Here is a 20,995-nt window from a genome sequence, read left to right on the forward strand (position 1 = left end):
AGAAGGGAGGGAGGGAGGGAGGAAGGAAAGAAAGAAAGAAAGACAGGAGGGAGGGAGGGAGGAAGGAAAGAAAAAAAGTGGGAAGAAGAAGGATGGGAGGGAGGGAGGGAGGAAAGAAAAAGAAAGAAGGAAAGGAGGAGCGGAGGGAGGGAGGGAGGAAGGGAAGGTAGGAAAAAAAGAAAGAGCAGGTAAAGTAAAATAGAATAAAGTATGAAATATAGTAGCGTTATTAAAATTAAAAAAGTAATTATTGAAAAAAAACCGGACCGATAGAACCCTGGGACATATGGTGGAAGGAAAGCTATACAGGGAGAATCTTACACAGAAGGTTACACATACACATTCACAAAAAGAGAGCAGGGGGAAAAATAAAAAATCTTGCTTTCCAAGTCCACCTCCTTAATTTGGGATAATTCGTTGTAAAAAGAGGAAAAGGGGGGAAAGTCTTAAATCTTGTCCTCAAAGTCCACTTCCTCAATTTGGGATGATTCGCTGTCCATTCATGCACTCCACAGACGCAGGGCACATCAAATGGACCGTGGAGCTTGAATCCGCTGCCTCCGAGGCTGCACAGAGAGATTTCCCTGTCTCTGCTCTCACAGCTCCCGGGTCTCAGCCTTGGACCTGGCCCCGCCTCTGCGCGTAGGTCGCCGGTGGGCATCCGTTCTTCGCTCAGACAGGACGGGTTTAAAGGAGCCGCTGATTCGGGGGCTCTGGCTCACTCAGGCAGAGGGGAGGGAGGGGCGCGCAGAGTGGGGCGGGCCTGCGGCGGCAGAGGCCGGCGTGATGTTGCAGCAGCCCGAGGCGCTCCGTGCGCTTTCCCGGAAAAGCCGTCCCCGGGTCCCGGGACCCCGGCAGTGGCGGGGTGCACAGGCCCCCCGGAAGGCGGGGCGGACAGTGACCCGCGCTCGCCCACAGGCCCCGCAGCGGCGGCGTCGGCGGCGTTGGCGGCAGCGGCAGCAGCCCCAGCGTCCCACGCCCGTCTCCGAGGTCCGCGCCTTACCCGCGGCTCGCGCCTGTCTCTGGCGCTTCCCCAAGCAGCCCTCTTAATGCCCTCTCCTCGCGCACCAGGAAACAAAAGGGAAAAAAGTCTCTTGCCTCTTCGGCAGCTCCAGACCCTTTCCCCGGACTCCCTCCGGGCTAGCCGTGGTGCACTAACCCCTTCAGGCTCTCTTCCTGCCGCCAGCCCCAGTCCTCTCCCTGCGCTCCAACTGAAAGCCGATACCAGAGCCTCAGCTCCCAGCCCCGCCCGCCCCGGCGGCCGAGCAGACAAGCCTCTCGGGCTGGTGTGTGCCTGAGGGCACCGATCCTCTGTGCCAGAATCTCTCCGCTTTGCCCTCCGCACCCCTGTTGCTGTGCTCTCCTCCGCTACTCCGAAGCTTTCCCCCTCCGCCACCTGCAGTCTCCGCCCGCGAAGGGGCTTGTAGTGTGTAGAAACCTTCCCTCCTTCACGGCTCCCTCCCACTGGTGCAGGTCCCGTCCCTATCCTATTGTCTCTGTTTATTCTTTTTTTCTTTTGCCCTACCCAGGTATGTGGGGAGTTTCTTGCCTTTTGGGGGGTTTGAGGTCTTCTGTCAGCGTTCAGTAGGTGTTCTGTAGGAGTTGTTCCACGTGTAGATGAATTTCTGATGTATCTGTGGGGAGGAAGGTGATCTCCGCGTCTTACTCTTCCGCCATCTTCCTCCGGGTCTAGGAAAGCTTTATAAGTAGCTGTTATAAGATTATAAAAACTTATGGATTTAAGGTGAACATGCTTTCAGGGCTTCATGGCTATTGGTAAATTGTCCCATAGAAAGACATATTAGTTCATTTTCCCCACAGTAATGTGTGAAGTGCCAATATTTCTACACTCTTGCCAGATCTAGCTACTATTACTCATTTTTTATTTTCTGAACAGATGGGGGAAAATGGTCTCGTATGGCTATTTTAATTTACAGGTGTTTTATTACTAATACAATTGTAGATTTGTATATGATTGATCACCGTTAGTATTTCTGTTTTCTTTTTTCTGTGAATTGCATTTTGTACATAATATTTTGTGAATCATCTGTCCATGTCCTTTGCCTACGTTCTGTTGGGTTGTTGGTTTTTATTGGGTTTTTGCTCTTTATGTCAAAAAATAGCAACCCTTCGTTTTTCATATACTTGTTTTTTCTCAGTTTGCCTTGCAATTGTTTATGGTAGTTTTAAATTTAACTTATGGAAATTAAAAAAAATTATATAGTCTTATCGGTTATTAAAAATTATTTCTGTGTTTAAGATCATGCATAAAATGGTCTCTGCTCCCTAACGTTCAACTATATTTTTATAGTAAGTTTATTTTAAAACATACATTCCTTTAAAGCATATATTATTATTTGGTGTAAGATCTGATGTAGGGATCTAACTTTCCCGAAATGTTTAGTCACTTGTCCCAAACCTATTTATTCTCTTCTTTACCACTTTAAAATGTCATTATTTTCATATATTACATTTTTCATATGACCTTGAATCTCTGGACTTTCTGTTCTGTCCTTTGGGCTGTCCATCTAATCAGGCCAGTGCTCTGTATTTCATTTACTGTAGTAGTAATATGAGGTCCTATTGATACTCCTCTTTTGAAAAACATGTTTGGGTTGTCATAAACATTTATTCTTTAAGATGAACTTTAGAATAATTTCATCAAATTAAACAAACTTTCTGAGATTTTGTTTGGAATTACATTAATGTTACAGAGTACATGTACATCTATACATATATGTGTAAATATCCACATGCATAATACATATGTATATAACATCTGTTGCCACTGTTGTCATTGTTAGTAGAAAATTTTCCCCTGGATTATTTCTAGGTTATTTTTGCTTGTGCACATAGAAATGTATTTTGCTTTTGCATATATATCTTATAACTGGCTGTCTTACTTAATTCTTATTATTTCTGGTAGTTTTCCCATTCATTTCCTTTTTACACTTTTGACTATTTCATGTATACCTGGGAAGGATGGACACTGTATAAACAAATGTACACTTTTTCTCTATAGACTGAAAAATGAAAGAAGTAGGGGGCTCTTGTCCTGGGAGATGGCAAAAACTAGACTTGGAGGAGAGTTTTTTTTCTTCGAGACAAAGTTACAAGAAGGCAAGGCTGATAATAGATCCATATCTATTTCTCTATGATTTTACTGCGTGTAAAGCCTGGTTTGATAATAGTATAAATAAATATTGGGCAGATCAGAAAAGAACCTATATTAGCAATATTCAACAAACTATAATATTCATTATTAGCTTTGAAAATGGTGCACCAAAGCATTTCAGTTATGTATAACTGTGTTCAAAAGGTATGCTATCTTTATTTGGATTCAGTTTTCCCTGTGTTTAAAATTGTTTTTGTTTCATGACATATGGGGGTAAAATTACCCATTTGTGTGAAAGTAACTACAATTCTATCATAGAGGAATCTCAAAATTACTGGTATACTTATAGAGATGCTGGCAGCCATGCTAGGAATGTGTTAAGCCACTTCAAGTGGTATGGCTTAAAAGCTGGGGAGGAGAAATTAGACATCTTTTATTTTTGTGTAATTGAAAATGTCTCTATTGATGCTACTTCCTCAGAGGGGAACTCATAATTGGCTCCTCTTATCGGCTGATCACGTGGGGGTCCTCAGCTTTTACATCACCTCAAGTTCATCCCTTATTTCTCCCCTAATTCCTCTTCTCTCTACTGCCCTATCTATTAACTTGCAGCCCTGCCTGTGTTTCCTATTAATATATTTGAGTGTTCTTCACTGTATTGTGGCGCATGGGCCATCACTTATGAGCGCCTACACATTAAAGTACTGCAACCTCTTATGTGATTTAGGAACTCATTAAATTCCTGTCGTGACCCTCAAAGAAGCTTACATCTCTACAAGCTGCCTGTGCCAGGAGCAGTCTCCACCTCCAGCTCTGTTCCTATGAAATATGCCCACATTCCCCAGCCCTTGCCTACCATGCCATCTTTGTTTGACTTAACACTAAGCCTCAATTCAGCCTATAATTACTTTCACCCACTTAACGTACCATTTCTACTCTCTTAAATCTCAACTTCTCCATGTCTACAATCTTTGAACACAGCTTTAAAGCTCTTATTGTATTGTCTACACTCAAAGGAGTGTATATTTCCTAGCTGAAATAACTTTTGGCATACAAATTATTTTAGGTGGGATGAGTCTAACTTTTTCTTAAGACTTGAGAGAAGTGGTGGTTGAAGAATCATCTTTTTAAGTCTGTTGTGTTCAAAAAGGAACGCAGTGTAAGGACAATAGGATAATAGTAAAGTTACAAGCTTCTGCTTGTATGAATGTACTAGTTTAAATTCTGTGTCTCTCCTCATTACAACTTAGAGTAATTATTTAATGAATTAAAATAGTTATGTGTATAAAAGGATAAATGTGAAGCTTCTAGTGGGAAGAGGGGGCAGGTGTGGTGCTGCATTGTCCAACGCTGTCATCGTTGTTGCCCCATGAAGTTGAGAATCTCCATAGTGCTCAACAATTTTTGTCACTAAATGAATGAATGTGTTACCAAGCCAGATCATTGGACTCTTTAATCAACAGAAATTGGTAAGAGGGCAGATGATCACATCTTGTGGCCCAATGTTTGCCGTTCCTAGTAGTCTTCCTTAGAGCTCAAGGCCCTCTTCTCTATATCATCTCATTCTGAACAATTTAATTTGCTTCATGAACCCACTCACAACCTGCCATGACTGGGATTGTCCAAAAGAAGGCATATAGTTCTTTCTTTAAAGTAAGGGATTCAAGTTATCTTCCAAAAAACTAGAAGTCATTCACTCTTCTTGGTTAATGACTTTTCCAGGCACTAGGGATTCTTGGTAAGTTACTTTTCCAATTACTCAGATCCTTGGCTTTTCCATAATGAGCCTCCTTGGAGGAATGTAAGATATAAACCTTTGGAGTTTTGACCACCTGGCTATTCATGTACCTTCTTTCATTAGACACATAAATCTCAAACTCAAGGACTCCAACAAATATTTATATAGGCAAAACTTCTCTCTTTGTGTGATTTTCTAATGCCTAGATCTTATAGAAGTTCTCTTTGTATATTTGCTGATGATTCTGAAATTCTTTCAACATAAATTTCTAAAACTTTTTTTGTGATAGATGCTGGAATTAGAAACATTTAGACCATGTTTCAATAGTAAAGATGAAATCTGAGAATTAACACTGTAATATTTTGTCTCTTACCCACATTATGGTCTAATGCAATTTGAGTGGCTTTCCTAGGAAGCTCTTCTCCAGTCAAGATGTAGGAACCTAGGCTGCATTCGCCTTGTAGCTATGCCATCTAGGGCATGTGGCTTCCAGGGCATGTGACTGCCAGGGTTCCAGGGAAGAGAGAGCTTGGATAATGAAGCATGGATTTTAATGGTCAAACTGGAAGAATAGACATTACTTCCCCCCATATCTCATGAGCCAAAATTCAATCTCTTGACCCCAACCTAACTGCTCTGAAAGCTGTGAAATATAGTCTTACTGTTCTAGGAAGGGGAAGATGACATGGGATTTGGTGGATACTCAGCATTATTTCCACCACAGTCCCCTTCATTGATCTGACTCTTGGCTCATTTGCCATGTTTTAATAGTCTTGCCATTCTCCTGCTCTTGGAGTTCAGCATCATTAAGGTGCTCATACTTGTTCTTCATATGCTGAGTAAAATCACATTGTCTAGTTCAAGTTCTTTTCACTACCCTTGTGATGCAGATTCACCATGAAGGCGGTGAGCAAGAGGGTTCCATAACAATAATCAAAAGGGAATTTTCTTATTCCAATTCTTCCACTCTCTTTCACCTTGCTTTGAACTTCCATCCTACATTTATCTCCTTACTTCCCAAGGCCACCTCTCTTTCACCAGATAACCTGCATGAGAAGGACTGTAGTAGCTGGGGTGTATAGCTTTTCTGTAACTTAAATGACTAGAAAAAGGATGTTTATTTCAGAACTTAGAATGTTCAGAAATTCCTTTTCATCAGCCCCCCCAAGTTATCAGACAACTCAGAACCAAACACCCAACTGGCTGATCAAGAAAGTACAATGAGTATTTATACTCAGGACCATAATTGCTAAATAGATCAGTATTGGCATGTTAGAACATTGTATTTTCAACAGGAAGTTCTACTAGGGAAACTACAGAGAGCAGAGGTGGAGGAAGGGCCTTGGAGAACATCTGCAGGCAGAGATTGCCAGACAACTCACCTTCAGGCCTACAGAGATACAGATGACCTGTTCCTTTTCTGCAGGGTGGAGCTGGAGACACACCACCACACAATTAGCTATTCAGTTCTTCCTTTCCAGTGTTACTTGCCCCTCACTGAAAAGTCTCATTTCAAAGTTACATTAAGACTTTTGTAATTAGATTACATTTCAGTTGACATTAATTCACTTTCAGGAAGGTTACAAATAATATTCTAGGATGAGATGGTGAATCTCATACATTTGTACTGATTTGCTTAGTTTCAGTTTCAGAGAGTTGCATACTTCATCCCCACTTCCCAGCACATGGTATGGGCCTGGCGTATAGTGGATGTTGGTAGATGTTTGCTCACTCAGCAAATGTTGATTAAGCATCTGCTATGCACTAGGCATTATGCCAGGTGCTGGGGACACTGTGATAAGTGAAAGAAACAGTTTTAAGGGAAGAATGGTCAGACAGGAGGGAAGGATGGTGCAAATGGGGAGGCGGTGCTATTTATAGGAGGTGGGAGAGTAGAGTGTCTCTGTGAAAGGGAGGATATGGTCTTATGTCTATCTCTGTCTGTCCTAGAAAAGTAGATATTTTTCTTCTTTAAGATTCTCAGGGCTTCCCTGGTGGCACAGTGGTTAAGAATCCACCTGCCAATGCAGGGGACACGGGTTCGAGCCCTGGTCCGGAAAGATCCCACATGCCGCGGAGCAACTACTGAGCCTGCGCTCTAGAGCCCGTGAGCCACAACTACTGAAGCCCGAGCACCACAACTACTGAAGCCCACGTGCCTAGAGCCCATGCTCTGCAACAAGAGAAGCCACTGCAGTGAGAAGCCTGCTCACCGCAATGAAGAGTAGCCCCAGCTCGCCGCAACTAGAGAAAGTGCGTGTGCAGCAATGAAGACCCAACACAGCCAAAAATAAATAAAATAAAATAAATAAGTTTAAAAAAAGCTTCTCAAATGCGGGAGATATTAGAAATAGGTGTGTCCATGGTGGGGAAAAGGCCCTTGAAAAGAGAGAAATACGATAATTAAAGTGACCTTTATCCATTCGGTAGTTAATGCTTAGAATGTTTTTTTTTTTTTTTTCAGCACAGCCTTTTTATTTATTTTTATTTTTGCTGTGTTGGATCTTCGTTTCTGTGTGTGGGTTTTCTCTAGTTGTGGCAAGTGGGGGCCACTCTTCATCGCGGTGTGCGGGCCTCTCACTATCGTGGCCTCTCTTGTTGCGGAGCACAGGCTCCAGATGCGCAGGCTCAGTAGTTGTGGCTCACGGGCCCAGCTGCTCCACGGCATGTGGGATCCTCCCAGACCAGGGCTCAAATCCGTGTCCCCTGCATTAGCAGGCAGATTCTTAACCGCTGCCCCACCAGGGAAGCCCTGCTTAGAATGTTTTTATCTGCTTTTGTAATTACAAACAAAAGTAGGGGTCTAAAATAACCTTGTTTTCAGTTGTTAGACATGCTCCAGTGATGGTGTGGTTGAGAATTTTGAAAATAATGAATTACCTGTAGAGAGAGGTAATTAAAATGCAGTTAGTGCAACCTCCCTTCCTCTTGGTGTTGCAGAAAGATTCCTCAGAGAAATGTTGCCAACAACAACCCTGTTTATGTACATTTGCAGTGCTGACTTCATTAACTAGAACTGAAAGAAGTTTCTGTTTCTTCTCAGGTATTCTGAAGTATAGAGAGCTAAGAACTCTCATTACTTTTACTATTATTGAGGTTTTGAAAAGGGAATGAGTAGATGTACCGTAATTAGTTTCAAATGTAGAATCATCAGTAGACACACATTTGATTAGTAATTTCAGTAGGAAAACCTGTCCAAGGTACAAGCACCTGCTTTATTTCCATGTTGTAAAGGTTGTCCTTCTGCTCACACAGGAAACCAAGCTGGACCAGGCACACACATGGCTCCCAGTTATTCTGTTGACTGGCTCCAAGCCTCCTCCAGCCCTCCGCACTGGGTCATCTTAGAACCACATCAGGTGCAGTTCTCAAAATGATGTGAAATCATTGGGTCCTCCCATCCTTCTGTTAAAGAAGCAGTGTTGGGCTTCCCTGGTGGTGCAGTGGTTGAGAGTCTGCCTGCCTATGCAGGGGACACGTGTTCGTGCCCTGGTCCAGGAGGATCCCACATGCCGCGGAGCGGCTGGGCCCGTGAGCCATGGCCGCTGAGCCTGCACGTCCGGAGCCTGCGCTCCGCAACGGGAGAGGCCACAACAGTGAGAGGCCCGCGTACCGCAAAAAAAAAAAAAAAAAGCAGTGTCAAGTTTTCCTGATAAGAAAACCTACGACTAGGCAGAATTATAGAAAATAGAATGTCAGAGCAAGAGGGACCTGAGTCATCGTCTGCTCCAACACTTTGGCAGAAGAGGAAATGGAAGCCTAAATGCAGGGCACACATCCAGCTCATCGTAGAACCTACTGTTGTCCTTCAGTTACCATTAGGTTTAAATGAGTTCTACCTTTATAGTCCTTAGAACAGTGGCTGGGATGTAGTAAGTGTTCAGTCAATGTGAGTGATCTCTTATAATCATTAGTTCTAGTGGCAGAGCCCAAACAGGAACCCGGATGCCCTAACAATCCAGAGCTGCCTCGGAGGCACATATTTCTTATTTCCCACATTGTATAGGGGGAAATGTGTTGGAAGAAGCTGAGTTAAAAATAGTGACAGCCGCAGTGCCCGTTACTGGGCACATACTCAGTGCTGAGTTCTCATGTGGATGCTTTCATTTAAGCCTCTTGGTGTGTATGAGATTCACACTCTTTGTTGTCTCCATGTGACTCATGTAAAGGCTGAGTTGGGTAACTTGCCCACAGTCAAGGAGCTGGGCTAGGTTTTAAACCCCACTCCGACTTCACAGTCTATATTCTTAACTGTTAGTCTTTATTCCAGGAGTTAGCAAACTATGGCCCGTGGGCCAAATGCAGCATTCCTATTTCTGTACAGACCTCAAGCTGAGAATGTTTTTTACACTTTCAAATGGTTGAAAAAAATTAAAGAAGAACAATTTCCTGACTGGTGAAAATTATGTGAAATTCAGATTTCAGTGTCCCTAAATGAGGTGTTGTTGGAACACAACGGTACTGCCTGTGGCTACTTATGTGATAATACAGCAGAGTTGAGTAGTTGTTATAGAGACCCTGTGGCTTGAAAAGCCTAAAATATTTTCTGTCTAGTCTTTTCTCTGTACTCTTCCTCAACGATTGTTTTGAGATTCCAATTGTTTAGAGTGTAATTGTGTGATTTATATAGAGCCTGTCTTCTCCCATTACCTGCCTTTTTGTTTGTTCCATATTAACATATCACTCAAATGATGAATGTGTGCATAAAAGGAGTTCATCTTTAAATTATTTGTATTTTATCTTTTTTAGCAGATGGAGGAATGATTTGTTGCTGGATAACATTTGAGACTCTTGATGATAACCTGTTCTGTCCTTACTGTGGACTGGAGCTCTTTGCGGTTTACAAGGCTCTCACATCCATTTATTGAGCTGGCTATTTTTAAACCTCCAAGTGTCTTAGATGTGGAAATCACTCTATTTTCTTTCCTTTGTAGTGGTTTGCTGTCTTCTGATTATGTGGAGATCCACTATGAAAATGGGAAACCACTGTACTCTAAGGTATGGTCAATAGCACATGGACATCCTGTAGTATAAATATACTTAATCATTGAACTGTTCATTGCACACTTCATTGTTTTGTTGTCTATCTCACTAAAATCCTCTGGCCTCTTACACAAGGCTATTATTTTTAAATTTAAAATAAGTTTAGGAGAAATTGATTAAAATTTACAAATGTTTGAGGTAACGTTAGAGACTCCAGCCAATAAAGAAATGATCATTGTTTTGGTTATACATACAGTATCTTATGTAAGTGAACGGTATCAAGAGCTCTCCAGTTCCATGGCAGCACTAGGCTCATGGGCAGAGAAATTGAATGATCAGACTGGGTGGACTGTTAGAGTGACTGTTTTGTCCAAGGGACCTTGGTACCCAAGAGGGACAGAGGACAGATGGGGAAAGGAAGATGTCGGGAACATTCTCCCTCTCAATCTTCACAACAGTTCTCTGAGGTGGGTATTATCATTCCTGTTGCTCAAAGGAAGAAATTGAAGTGGAAAGAGGACACATAAGCCTTCTCAAGGCCACCAAGCTTTGTAATATAAATGCAGTGGGGTGCTTGATTTCCTTCATTTGGAGGTTAACTGTTCTCTTCCTGGAAGATCAATAAGGAAAAGTGGGTTTAGATTAAAACAAGAGAGAGAGAGATTACTTGTATGTAAGGAACACAGTTGCTCTGCACCAGTCAGGGTGAAAATCCCTGGAATGGCTGCATCCAGAGACTCTGATTTGTAAGAAGGCCACAGAGTGCCATTGAGCCTAAGCAGTGTCCATGGGTGCCACGGGAATGGGACACAAACAGGGAAACAAAAAAAGGGGGGAAGCATTACTGGGTTTTTTCCTTGATTGCTAATGAGCACTGGCACAAAAGTGGACCTTTCATGTGTGGGTTTGTTGGGTTGTACAGTCTGATAACCTGGGCTTGTCAGTCTGATAACCTCTTAACAAGTATTTATAGGTGGTATGAACTGAGATTACTGCCATGAAGGGTCATGGAATTTCTCCGGATTTATAACTGTCCAACTAACAGATGGGACGTTTGTAGTTTGATGTGCGTTCCAAACCTTTGAATTTTATGCCCTAGATTAAGAACTTCCATATATTATTCTTACTAGTCTGTCAGTTCTCGCCTTAGGCTGCATCTGGGGGGTTGTTGAATCTCCCTAAAAGTTAATGCTGTGGAAAGTGAACAGAAATGCTAAATCAAGCACAGGAACAGTGCTGCCTGGCATTTGTACGAAACAAAGCTTCTGTCAGCTGTGCAGTGCTGTGAGCACTGCAGATGCTGAATCATGAGTCTGGAGAAGAGAAGAGTGCATGAGACCTTTACAGACTCAGCAAATGAACCACCTTTGCAGGCTGCGGTAACCTGATCCAAACTTCTCACAAGAAGGTCTTTTTTTTTTTTTTTTAAAGAAATGAAATAGCTAATTGGCCTTCAGAGGTCATTTGAGGTCCCAAATGGAGGCCTTATCATGAATAAGACACGTCAAATCTTGCATCAGTTGTAACTAAAACTTAAAACAAAGGGTATTTTAACTCTGACAAAAGAAGTGTTCATTGCAGTTTGTTTTTGTATTCATTGCTTTTTTTCTTATTTTTGACCCATTTTCTCCAAGTTTATATACCCAAACTTACTTGCTTTATAGGTAATGAATGAATGGTAACAGTCTGTTTTTTATGTGTATGTATCTATACAAACACTCCAAAACCTGAGGTGATATGGTACACATTATCTTGTGGGAGAATTTTTTAACCTAACAATATTATAAACATTTTAGCATTCATTAAAAATTCTTCTAAACTTTTATTTTTAAAAAACGTATCATATTGTTTCCAATTCATTTGCTATAATTTGTTTAATCCCATAGTGATAGACATTTAGATTGCTTCTACTCTTTGACTGTACAAATAACTTTAAGGAAAGGCCTTCCAGATACATTTTGAACACTTCTTCAATAATTGATTAAGGATTAATTTTGAGAATGGAATTTTCTGGGTTAAAGAGTTGGTATATTTTTAAGGCTTTTGTTACATACTGACAGTTTTTTTTTCTGAAAGTTTGTATAAATTCATGCTCCTACTACCATTACATACACATTTTTAAAAGCATGTTTTTAAACTTCACATTGCCTTCCATGTTGTTTAAGAAAATCTTTGTATCAAGTACCAGAAAAGAAAATCAATATGTAAGAATGGCTAGATTAAATAAACCTGTTTTTACACCCATGCAACCTTTCTTCCAAAGATCTCAAACTATTTAGACAAAAGTACATGTGCGTGCACGTGCACACACACACACTCACACCATTATTCACATGACTAGGGAGGAACAGAATCACTAATAGGCTACTTGACTTTGAAGTGAAATCTAAATGTGGACGTTTAAAATATTCTGGGAGGGCTTCCCTGGTGGCGCAGTGGTTGAGAGTCCGCCTGCCGATATAGGGGACACGGGTTCGTGCCCTGGTCCGGGAAGATCCCACATGCCGCGGAGCGGCTGGGCCGTGAGCCGTGGCTGCTGGGCCTGCGCGTCCAGAGCCTGTGCCCTGCAACGGGAGAGGCCACAACAGTGAGAGGCCCGCGTACCGCAAAAAATAAAAAATAAAATAAAAAATAAAATATTCTGGGAATTAGAGTCGAACAAAATGATGAACCACACTTTGGAGGAACCTGTCTAGGTCTTCCCATATCACAGCTATGAAGCCCCTACCTAGTTCCCACTTCTACTTAAAAAGAAGCTAAAGTCTTAGGCTTTTACTTTTATTGGATGAAAGTGGGCTAAATGGGCTTTCCTTGTGAAGCAAATATAGGAAGTGGAGAGATCAACAGATTAAGTAGGCAGTATAGAATAGGTGCCAGGTATTAGTAAACGCATGTGGAAGAACTTTCCTTCTGCACCAACAGAGCGATAGCTTTTTTTTTTTTTTTTTTTTTTTTGCTGTATGCGGGTCCCCCACTGCCGTGGCCTCTCCCGCCGCGGAGCACAGGCTCCGGACGCGCAGGCCCAACGGCCACGGCTCACAGGCCCAGCCGCTCCGCGGCATGTGGGATCCTCCCGGACTGGGGCACGAACCCGCATCCCCCGCATCGGCAGGCGGACTCCCAACCACTGTGCCACCAGGGAAGCCCGAGCAATAGCTTTTGTTAGAGTTCCTAGCACAGTGCTTTGCACACAGTATGTGACAAAACAACTTTGTTCATTTGTTGATCAACTTTGTTGATGAACCTATTAAAAATAAGTTAAGTTTTAGTGTGTCAGTTCTTCTAAAGGAGTTAGGCATCAGTATGATGGTATAATAGTTATTTTCAAATTTAATATATTTCTATTAAATCCCTTTTAGGTGAACCATTAGCTTTAAATGATTACTAATACTTTGATTTCTCTTCTTATGAAAAGAACTGCCACCTGGCCAACAGTGTAAGACTGAATAGATAGATACAGTACTTCTGTTCCTACTTCCCTTTATTACTCTTCATCCTTATGGGGTGGGGAAATCGTCCTTTCCTAGCTCTATCTTCTCCTCCTGGCTTCTTCCTGTCCCCTTGCTCCCTCTTGCCCAGGGAAAGAAGAGCGACTTAACTGGTGGGAAGGAGCTGGGCACGGCTACATAGTCCTTTCCTCCCTTTCTTGGGTGAGATCCACCTCCCTACAGGAAGAGCACATTTTCTCTACTTGTTCTCAGTGTGCAGTGGCAGCCCTTGTGGGTGTGGGTGGGTTGGGGGAGGGTGTTGGTTATCCCCTGTTGTCTGTGCCTTGGTGGGTATGTCTGGCTAACTTAGGGGGCAGCATTAGTAGGTCCACTGGATTCTCAGCTGATCCTCTCCTCCAATGTAGCAACACTAAAATTGAAGGTGATATTTTGATCCCTATTTCACCTGTGTCACTCTCTCATTTGATTTTAAACTTGGATGGGTACCACTTCACACCCTCTAGGATGGCTGTAACCAAAAACATGGACAATAGCAAGTGCAGACAAGGATCTGGAGAGCTGGAGCCCTCATATACTGTTGATGGGAATGGAAAGTGGTGGATCTGCTTTGGAAAATAGTTTGGCAGTTCCTCAAAAAATTAAGCGTAGAATTATCTTGTGACGCAGCAATTCTACATCTCGGTATATATCCAAGTGAATTGAAAATGTATGTTCAAGAAAAAATTTGTACATGGATGTTTACAGCAGTGTTATTCATAATAGCAAAAAAATGGAAACAAACCAAATGTCCATCAGTTGGTGAATAAATAAACAAAACGTGGTATATTATTCAGCAATAAAAAGGAATGAAGTACTGATTGATACATGCTACAACGTGGATGAATCTTATAAATATTAGGCTAAATGAAAGAAATTAGTTGCAAAGGACCACATATTATGTGGTTCCATTTATTTGAAATGTCCAGAGTAGGGAAATTCATAGAGACTGAAAGTACATTAGTGGTTGCCAGGGGCTGGGGGAGGTTAGGGAGGTATAAGGAGGAATGGGGAATGACTGTTAATGGGCAAAGGATTTCCTTTTGAGGTGATGAAAATATCCTGGAATTAGAAAGTGGTGATTGTTACACAACCCTGTTTTAATATACTAAAAACCACTGAATTATACTCTATAAAAGAGCTTTCAAAGTACAGAACTTCTCAGGTAGGTAATGGGAGTTTATTTACCCACTGTCTCAACAAACATAAATCCTCTGGTCCTTTCAGATTGGTCTTGTCACTTAGGCTCATGAAGAAGCCATTCTTATTTATCTATTAAACAGATATTGATTTCACTCACTCTGATCTAGGAGCTGGATGTGCATTAGTGAACCAAGCAGATAAAAATCCCTGTCCTTGTGGGTTCTATATTCTATTCTCGCCTTTGTTCTTTTGTCATTTTAATCACGTCGCCCTCCTAGAATGTTTTTTATGCTTTCCTTTTCAAATCATTACCCTGGTTCAGCTCAAGCTCACTTCGTCCATGAAGGCTTCTTGGCAGGGACTGTTGTCAGAGGGAATGGGCTTCTGTGGGCAAGTCTCCTGACAGGGAGGCTAAAAAAATTCCCCAGGAAATCAAGAGAGCAGACCACACTGGCTCCTCACAAAGCTATTTTAAATTTGAATAGTATGATTTGTGTGAACTATTAAAAATGTATATAGCATTAAAATACATATAGTACAGCCAAACTGTTCTAATACCCGAACATGTTTTTCCCCTTGAGTCTAATGAAGGTAAATAATTAAACTGGTGTTGAGTTCTCAAGTTGTCCAATTCTCTGAAATGTTTTTTTGTATCCTTATTCTGTAGTATTCAAATTCAGGTACATATGTCCCATTATAGATTTTTTAAAATTTTTATTTATTTATTTTTCGCTGCACTGGGTCTTTGTTGATGCGCGTGGGCTTTCTCTAGTTGTGGTGAGCGGGGGCTACTCTTCGTTGCAGTGCACAGACTTCTCATTATGGTGGCTTCTCTTGTTGTGGAGTGCAGCCTCTAGGCATGTGGGCTTCAGTAGTTGTGGCACGTGGGCTCAGTAGTTGTGGCTCACGGGCTCTAGAGCGCAGGCTCAGTAGTTGTGGTGCACGGGCTTAGTTGCTCCGTGGCATGTGGGCTCTTCCTGGACCAGGGCTCGAACCCATGTTCCCTGCATTGGCAGGTGGATTCTTAACCACTGTGCCACCAAGGAAGCCCATAGATTTTTCTAAACTTATTTCTTTTTTTGCAACCAGCCCAGTGATTTATTAAAGAGATTGATATATCATGCTGGTTGACAAGTTTGAAGTATTTAAAGATACGCATATAGAATAATCACTTGAGTATAGTGTCAGAGTTTTTAATTACCATATTCAGAACCTGGAATATCATAATATACACATTTGTGAGATGTGGCCTGTGGAGTTTCTTTTCAAATGTTTATCCAGATGTACAGGAGTTGATTGAAAACATCAGTGCCTGGTCACCATGAATGCCCAGGTTTATGAGGGTTTCTTAAGCAATGAAGATAATAAGAATTGGCTGATTGAACTTTACTGAAGCAGATGAGATAATTAAACAGACACAAAAGTGGGGCAATTTAAAAAAAAATTATATTGAAACGATAGATTCTGTTTCCAATAGGTTCTATTTAAAATGAGTAAAATCAAAGGGGAAGGTGGGGGAGGGATTAATTAGGAGTATGGGGTTAAAATGTACACACTACTATATATAAAATAGATAACCAACAAGGACCTACTGTATTGTAGCACAAGGAACTATACCCAATATCTTGTAATAACCTATAATGTAAAAGAATCTAAAAAAGAATATAGATAGATAGATAGATAAACTGAATCACTTTGCTGTATACCTGAAACTAACACAACATTGTAAGTCAACTATATTCCAATTTTAAAAAAAGAACAAAAAAAATTGAAAAAAATAAAGTGAGTAGAATCAAATCATTCCTGTCATTCAGTCAATAATACCAGGGAGCCAAATCTTTTTTTTCCCTCGCCAAGTTATCACTAGACTCACAGAGCTGTTACACATCTGATTACGAAATGTGTTAAAGGATGCACATGACTTTGGTGTTTCATTATTTGCGGGAGTTGCCTGCTGGTTTCCAATGGGGTTGTTCGAGCATTATCTGGCTTGTGGAATTTTATGTGGAAGTGGTGGGCTGAGAAAGTTGGGGAGCACACTTACTAGGATTCTTAAGTTCCTTTGACTACCCAGTAATCTTCATTTATTAGATGTTCCATTTTTGTTGAATTAAGTAACTGACAGGGTTTTTTTTTTTTTTTTTTTTTTTGCGGTACGCGGACCTCTCACTGTTGTGGCCTCTCCCGTTGCGGAGCACAGGCTCCGGACGCGTAGGCTCAGCGGCCATGGCTCATGGGCCTAGCCGCTTTGCGGCATGTGGGATCTTCCTGGACCGGGGCACGAACCCGTGTCCCCTGCATCGGCAGGCGTACTCTCAACCACTGCGCCACCAGGGAAGCCCTGACTGACAGCTTTTAATCTGAAAATGCTGATGCCCATGGAGGCACACATAGACTTGTGTCATGTGCTGAATGAGCCCTTTTTGGTTCTCCTGCCTGCTGTTTGCCTAGTCACAGATCTGTGATCCACTCCTAAGTGGTGATCTCGAAGGGTCTGGCCAGCACTCTTGTACTGTCTGAGGCCTTCCTGATCGGAGAAAGAAACACTGGAGCCTGAAGTTGTGGGATTTAGTTTGGAGTTTTGCTGTCTTTGGCAGAGCCTTTTAGCACTTTGTGAGTGTCCTCCTATTTGTGCATAGAGGTAGCAGTTACAGTGAGACAGTGAGTGTTCCAGATAGCTAGCTCCTTGGGTGGAGGCACCGCCAGAGCTGACTACTCAGTGTCTTCATTAATGAGGCCCTCTGCAAGGGGCCCCTCTTCAGTGACCCGCTCCTGTCATCCTGATATCCAAGAGGGAATACGTCTTCTTAACGGGGATTCATTTAATATGAAATACCCGAAGATGTTACTTTGTAGTGGTGTTAACAAAATGCTGCATAATCTGGAGAGTTGCCAAACAGTATTTTTCTGGTAATGCTTTCTCAAAAAGTTGGTATAAATTTAGCAATAAGAAACTCAGAACATCCTCTAATGCTACTAATACTAACACTAAATTAGGACCTGCCGAATTGCTTATAGTGCTAATATAATTCCACAGTTTAGATATTAAAGCTTTCTTATGATAAACATCAGGGATCAGATGTTACCACAAATATCATTTAAAGTCGAGAAAATATGGTGATCCACCTCCAGATATACAGTGAATCAAACAGTTCCCTTCAGATAATATTCTGCCTTAATTAAAACAGGTACCAATGACCTTTATACTGAGAGCATCAACCTTCAGCAAGTGAATGAAACTGAAATCTAAGAAAGGACTTGGAAATATTTTCTGGGGGGAAAAAGATTGTTTGTAGGAAAATCTAAAAAACAGAGCTCTTCTTAGAAAGGTCAAATAAATATGACAGTGTTTGCTGTGTACTTCTAACAATCACCTGACTTAAGATAGCCTTTTGGTGTGACACAAAGTGTTAAATAACTGGTTTGATGGAATTTACAGTTACCTATGGTTGTTTTTAGAATCATGGGAAGAGTCTGAAATTTAATTGCTGAGTATCGACCTGGATTCTCAAATCACTGAAATGTGTGATACCATTTGTGCTTATAAGTTCCAGAGTTGAAAATGCAAATAGAACTTGACATATTATATAGAAGTCAATATTTATATACAGAGCTGCTCTTTGAGAAGGGAAAAGCAATCCTTTACAAAATAGAAAAAACATTAGAATACCAATTTTAGAAACCAACATTGAAAGTGTGTACTATAGTTACTAAAAGGAAACAAACTGAGTTGGTTGGGGAGTGGTGATTTGATGTGTGGGTGAACCCCTTTAGGCACTTAAGTAGCCTCTGAGGCTATTGTAATACACTTTAATAAGCAGTGATCAAGATGAATGTAAATCATTAATAAAAAGTCAAAGTCAGTATTCTCTTTAAGGAATTTGTGATTAACATATACACACTACTGTGTATAAAATAGGTAACCAGCAAGGACCTGCTGTATAGCACAGGGAACTATGTTCAATATTTTGTAATTACCTATATGGGAAAAGAATCTGAAAAAAATGAGATATATACGTATGTATAACTGAATCCCTTTGCGATATACCTGAAACTAACACAACATTGTAAATCAACTATACTTCAATATAAAATAAATAAATAAATAAAAGAAAAAAAATAGGAAGCTTCTGGTTAGGCAATGTGGATTCAGTGCTTATATTTATCTCAATTTCCTGGTAATACGCCACTCAAATAACAGTTAAGGAATTTTAAAAAGGATGTAAACTCACAAGGATAAAGACAAGAGAAGACAGCTGATCAGAGGTGTCCGTAAAATTCTAGGTGATAGAAAGCAGACAGATGAGGAGTAATTGTCTTAGGTTTGAGTTTTTTCTTGCTTTGCTAAGTTCCACTGGAACAAAACCAAGCAGAGCAAAGCCAACTTGTGTCCCTGCACCCAGAAAGCCCCAGGAATTGAAGGTGCCAGAAAACAGAAAGATTGGTTGAAAGTCTACATGGAGAAGGTACTAAATTCCTGATCTACTCCCTACACCAGATAGACAGGCAGCCATTCCTTCTCTACTCTGGTAGAAGAGCTCAGCTTGTAGAGAAAAATGGAAAGGAGGGGGGTTATCAGAGAAATAATAGAAGTTTCCCAGAACTGAAGTGCATGCATTTTCTTTTTTAAAATATTTTAATGGATATATTATTTATTACCTGCACTGCCACAGGCTCAAATATGTTTCATGAGGAGTCTGAGTTTGTTTTTTTTTTAATTTTTATTTTATATTGGACTATAGTTGATTTACAATGTTGTGTTACTTTCCGGTGTACAGCAAAGTGATTCAGTTACATATATTATACATATATCCATTCTTTTTCAGATTCTTTTCCCATATAGATTATTACAGAATATTGGGTAGAGTGCATTTTCTTGATTCAAAGGTGCCACAGAGTGCCCAGTACAATCAGTAAGCGAAGTCCCCACTGAGGCACATCCTGAGATTTCATGAAAATGGGTGTGAATAGAATTTCCTACAGTCTTCTTAAAAGGGGAAAAATAGATTGTATAGACAGTGTCAACAATTAGAATAATCTCCAGTTCTCAACAGCAACATTAGAAACTTTAAGACTGTGCACAATTCCTTTGAAATGCTGAGAGAAAATAATTTCCAGTCTAGAATTCTCTACCCACCCACAAGATCAATCTAGTGTGAAGATAGAAAAAGGGGTTTTCAAACATGCAAGTTCTCATCAAATTTATCTTCTACAAACACTTTTTCAACAAATTACCAGGGGATGTATACCTCCAGGAAAAGGGACCATCAATGGAGAAGACATGGGATCTAGGATTCAATACAGAAAGGGGACAAAGGAGTTCCCAGGATGATGCTACAGACAAGTCCTGTAAAGCAGCTGTGCATCAGGCCCAGTAGGAGGGTGAAGCAAGAGGGGTGTCTCCAAGAACAAAACGGATGTGATAAATTACCTGATATGCTTGACCATACTAGAAGATCTGTAGATAATGTTTTAGATAATAGGGTCTATGTACGTGCTAAATACATGGAAAAGCAAAGAAGAAAATAAAAGTTCTCGAAAAAATTTTAAATGGAGCAAAAAAGACAATGTAATCAGAGTGGCACAGCTATGAACAATACGTGCATAGTCATAATACAAACACTAAATATCAATTTAACCAAAAGCCTGTGATGTGTGTTGAAATGTATGGGGGGCGAGAGGGGATTTCAAGATTCTATATTAGGAAGGTAATTTCTAAAGTGAAATAAATCAGGACATAACAGTATAAATATTCCATTCAGAAATACATTGGTGGGCTTCCCTGGTGGCGCAGTGGTTGAGCGTCTGCCTGCCGATGTAGGGGACGCGGGTTCGTGCCCCGGTCCGGGAGGATCTCACATGCCGCGGAGTGGCTGGGCCCGTGGGCCATGGCCGCTGAGCCTGCGCGTCCGGAGCCTGTGCTCTGTAACGTGAGAGACCACAGCATTGAGAGGCCCGCGTACAGCAAAAAAAAAAAAAAAGAAAAAAAGAAAAACGAAATACATTGATAAACAAAAGAAGAAACAGCTAAAAGTGTTAAAAATGTGTTGGTGGTGAGAGAAAGTGACAGGAAACTGCTGTGAGTTTTAAAACAGTCCTCGCAGTTACTATTTGCCTTTGAAAACTAAGTTCATATATTATTTCTAAAAAAACTAAAAAACTGATTTTAAAAGGTAAGAAAGCAAATCCCCAAGCTTTGTGTAGTTTTCCATAGAAAATGATTCTGAACAGCACCCTTGGGGGCCTCTCCTCAGTGATGTAGAAGACTTTATTCCCTAACAATATCTGGTAAGTGTCTACTCCCTCACATGCTTAGGAAAGGTATATAAGTTGTTCCAGTTGCATTGGTGTCTTATTCCTCTGTTAAAGGTTTTTCTCCTTCGTTACATTGAATATACACCTGCTTCTTATAGAAAAGTTGAAAAATTGCCTAGTGCTCTTTGAGATTTCCTGTCAAACAGGAGGAGTTTCTAGGATCATCCTTGCCTTTCTTTTTGCTTTACAGAATCATCCCAAAGAGTGAATCGTGAT

At 41.0% G+C, this 20,995-nt stretch overlaps 1 protein-coding gene across 2 annotated transcripts in view; it reads left to right on the top strand.

Annotated features, from left to right (window-relative positions):
• The window catches only part of ADAM23 (ADAM metallopeptidase domain 23), a gene marked incomplete at its 5' end in the record, with an annotated part of 170,349 nt that overhangs the window by 85,272 nt on the left and 64,082 nt on the right, over positions 1–20,995 (top strand). For both annotated transcript variants that reach the window (XM_081242184.1, XM_081242185.1), the window contains one exon: positions 9,788–9,851. In XM_081242184.1, the coding sequence (XP_081098310.1) occupies positions 9,788–9,851 (64 nt within the window). The remainder of the gene's footprint in view (positions 1–9,787; positions 9,852–20,995) is intronic.

This window comes from Mesoplodon bidens, assembly GCF_964165515.1.
Source record: "Mesoplodon bidens genome assembly, chromosome: 8".
Classification (NCBI taxonomy): Eukaryota; Metazoa; Chordata; class Mammalia; order Artiodactyla; family Ziphiidae; genus Mesoplodon; species Mesoplodon bidens.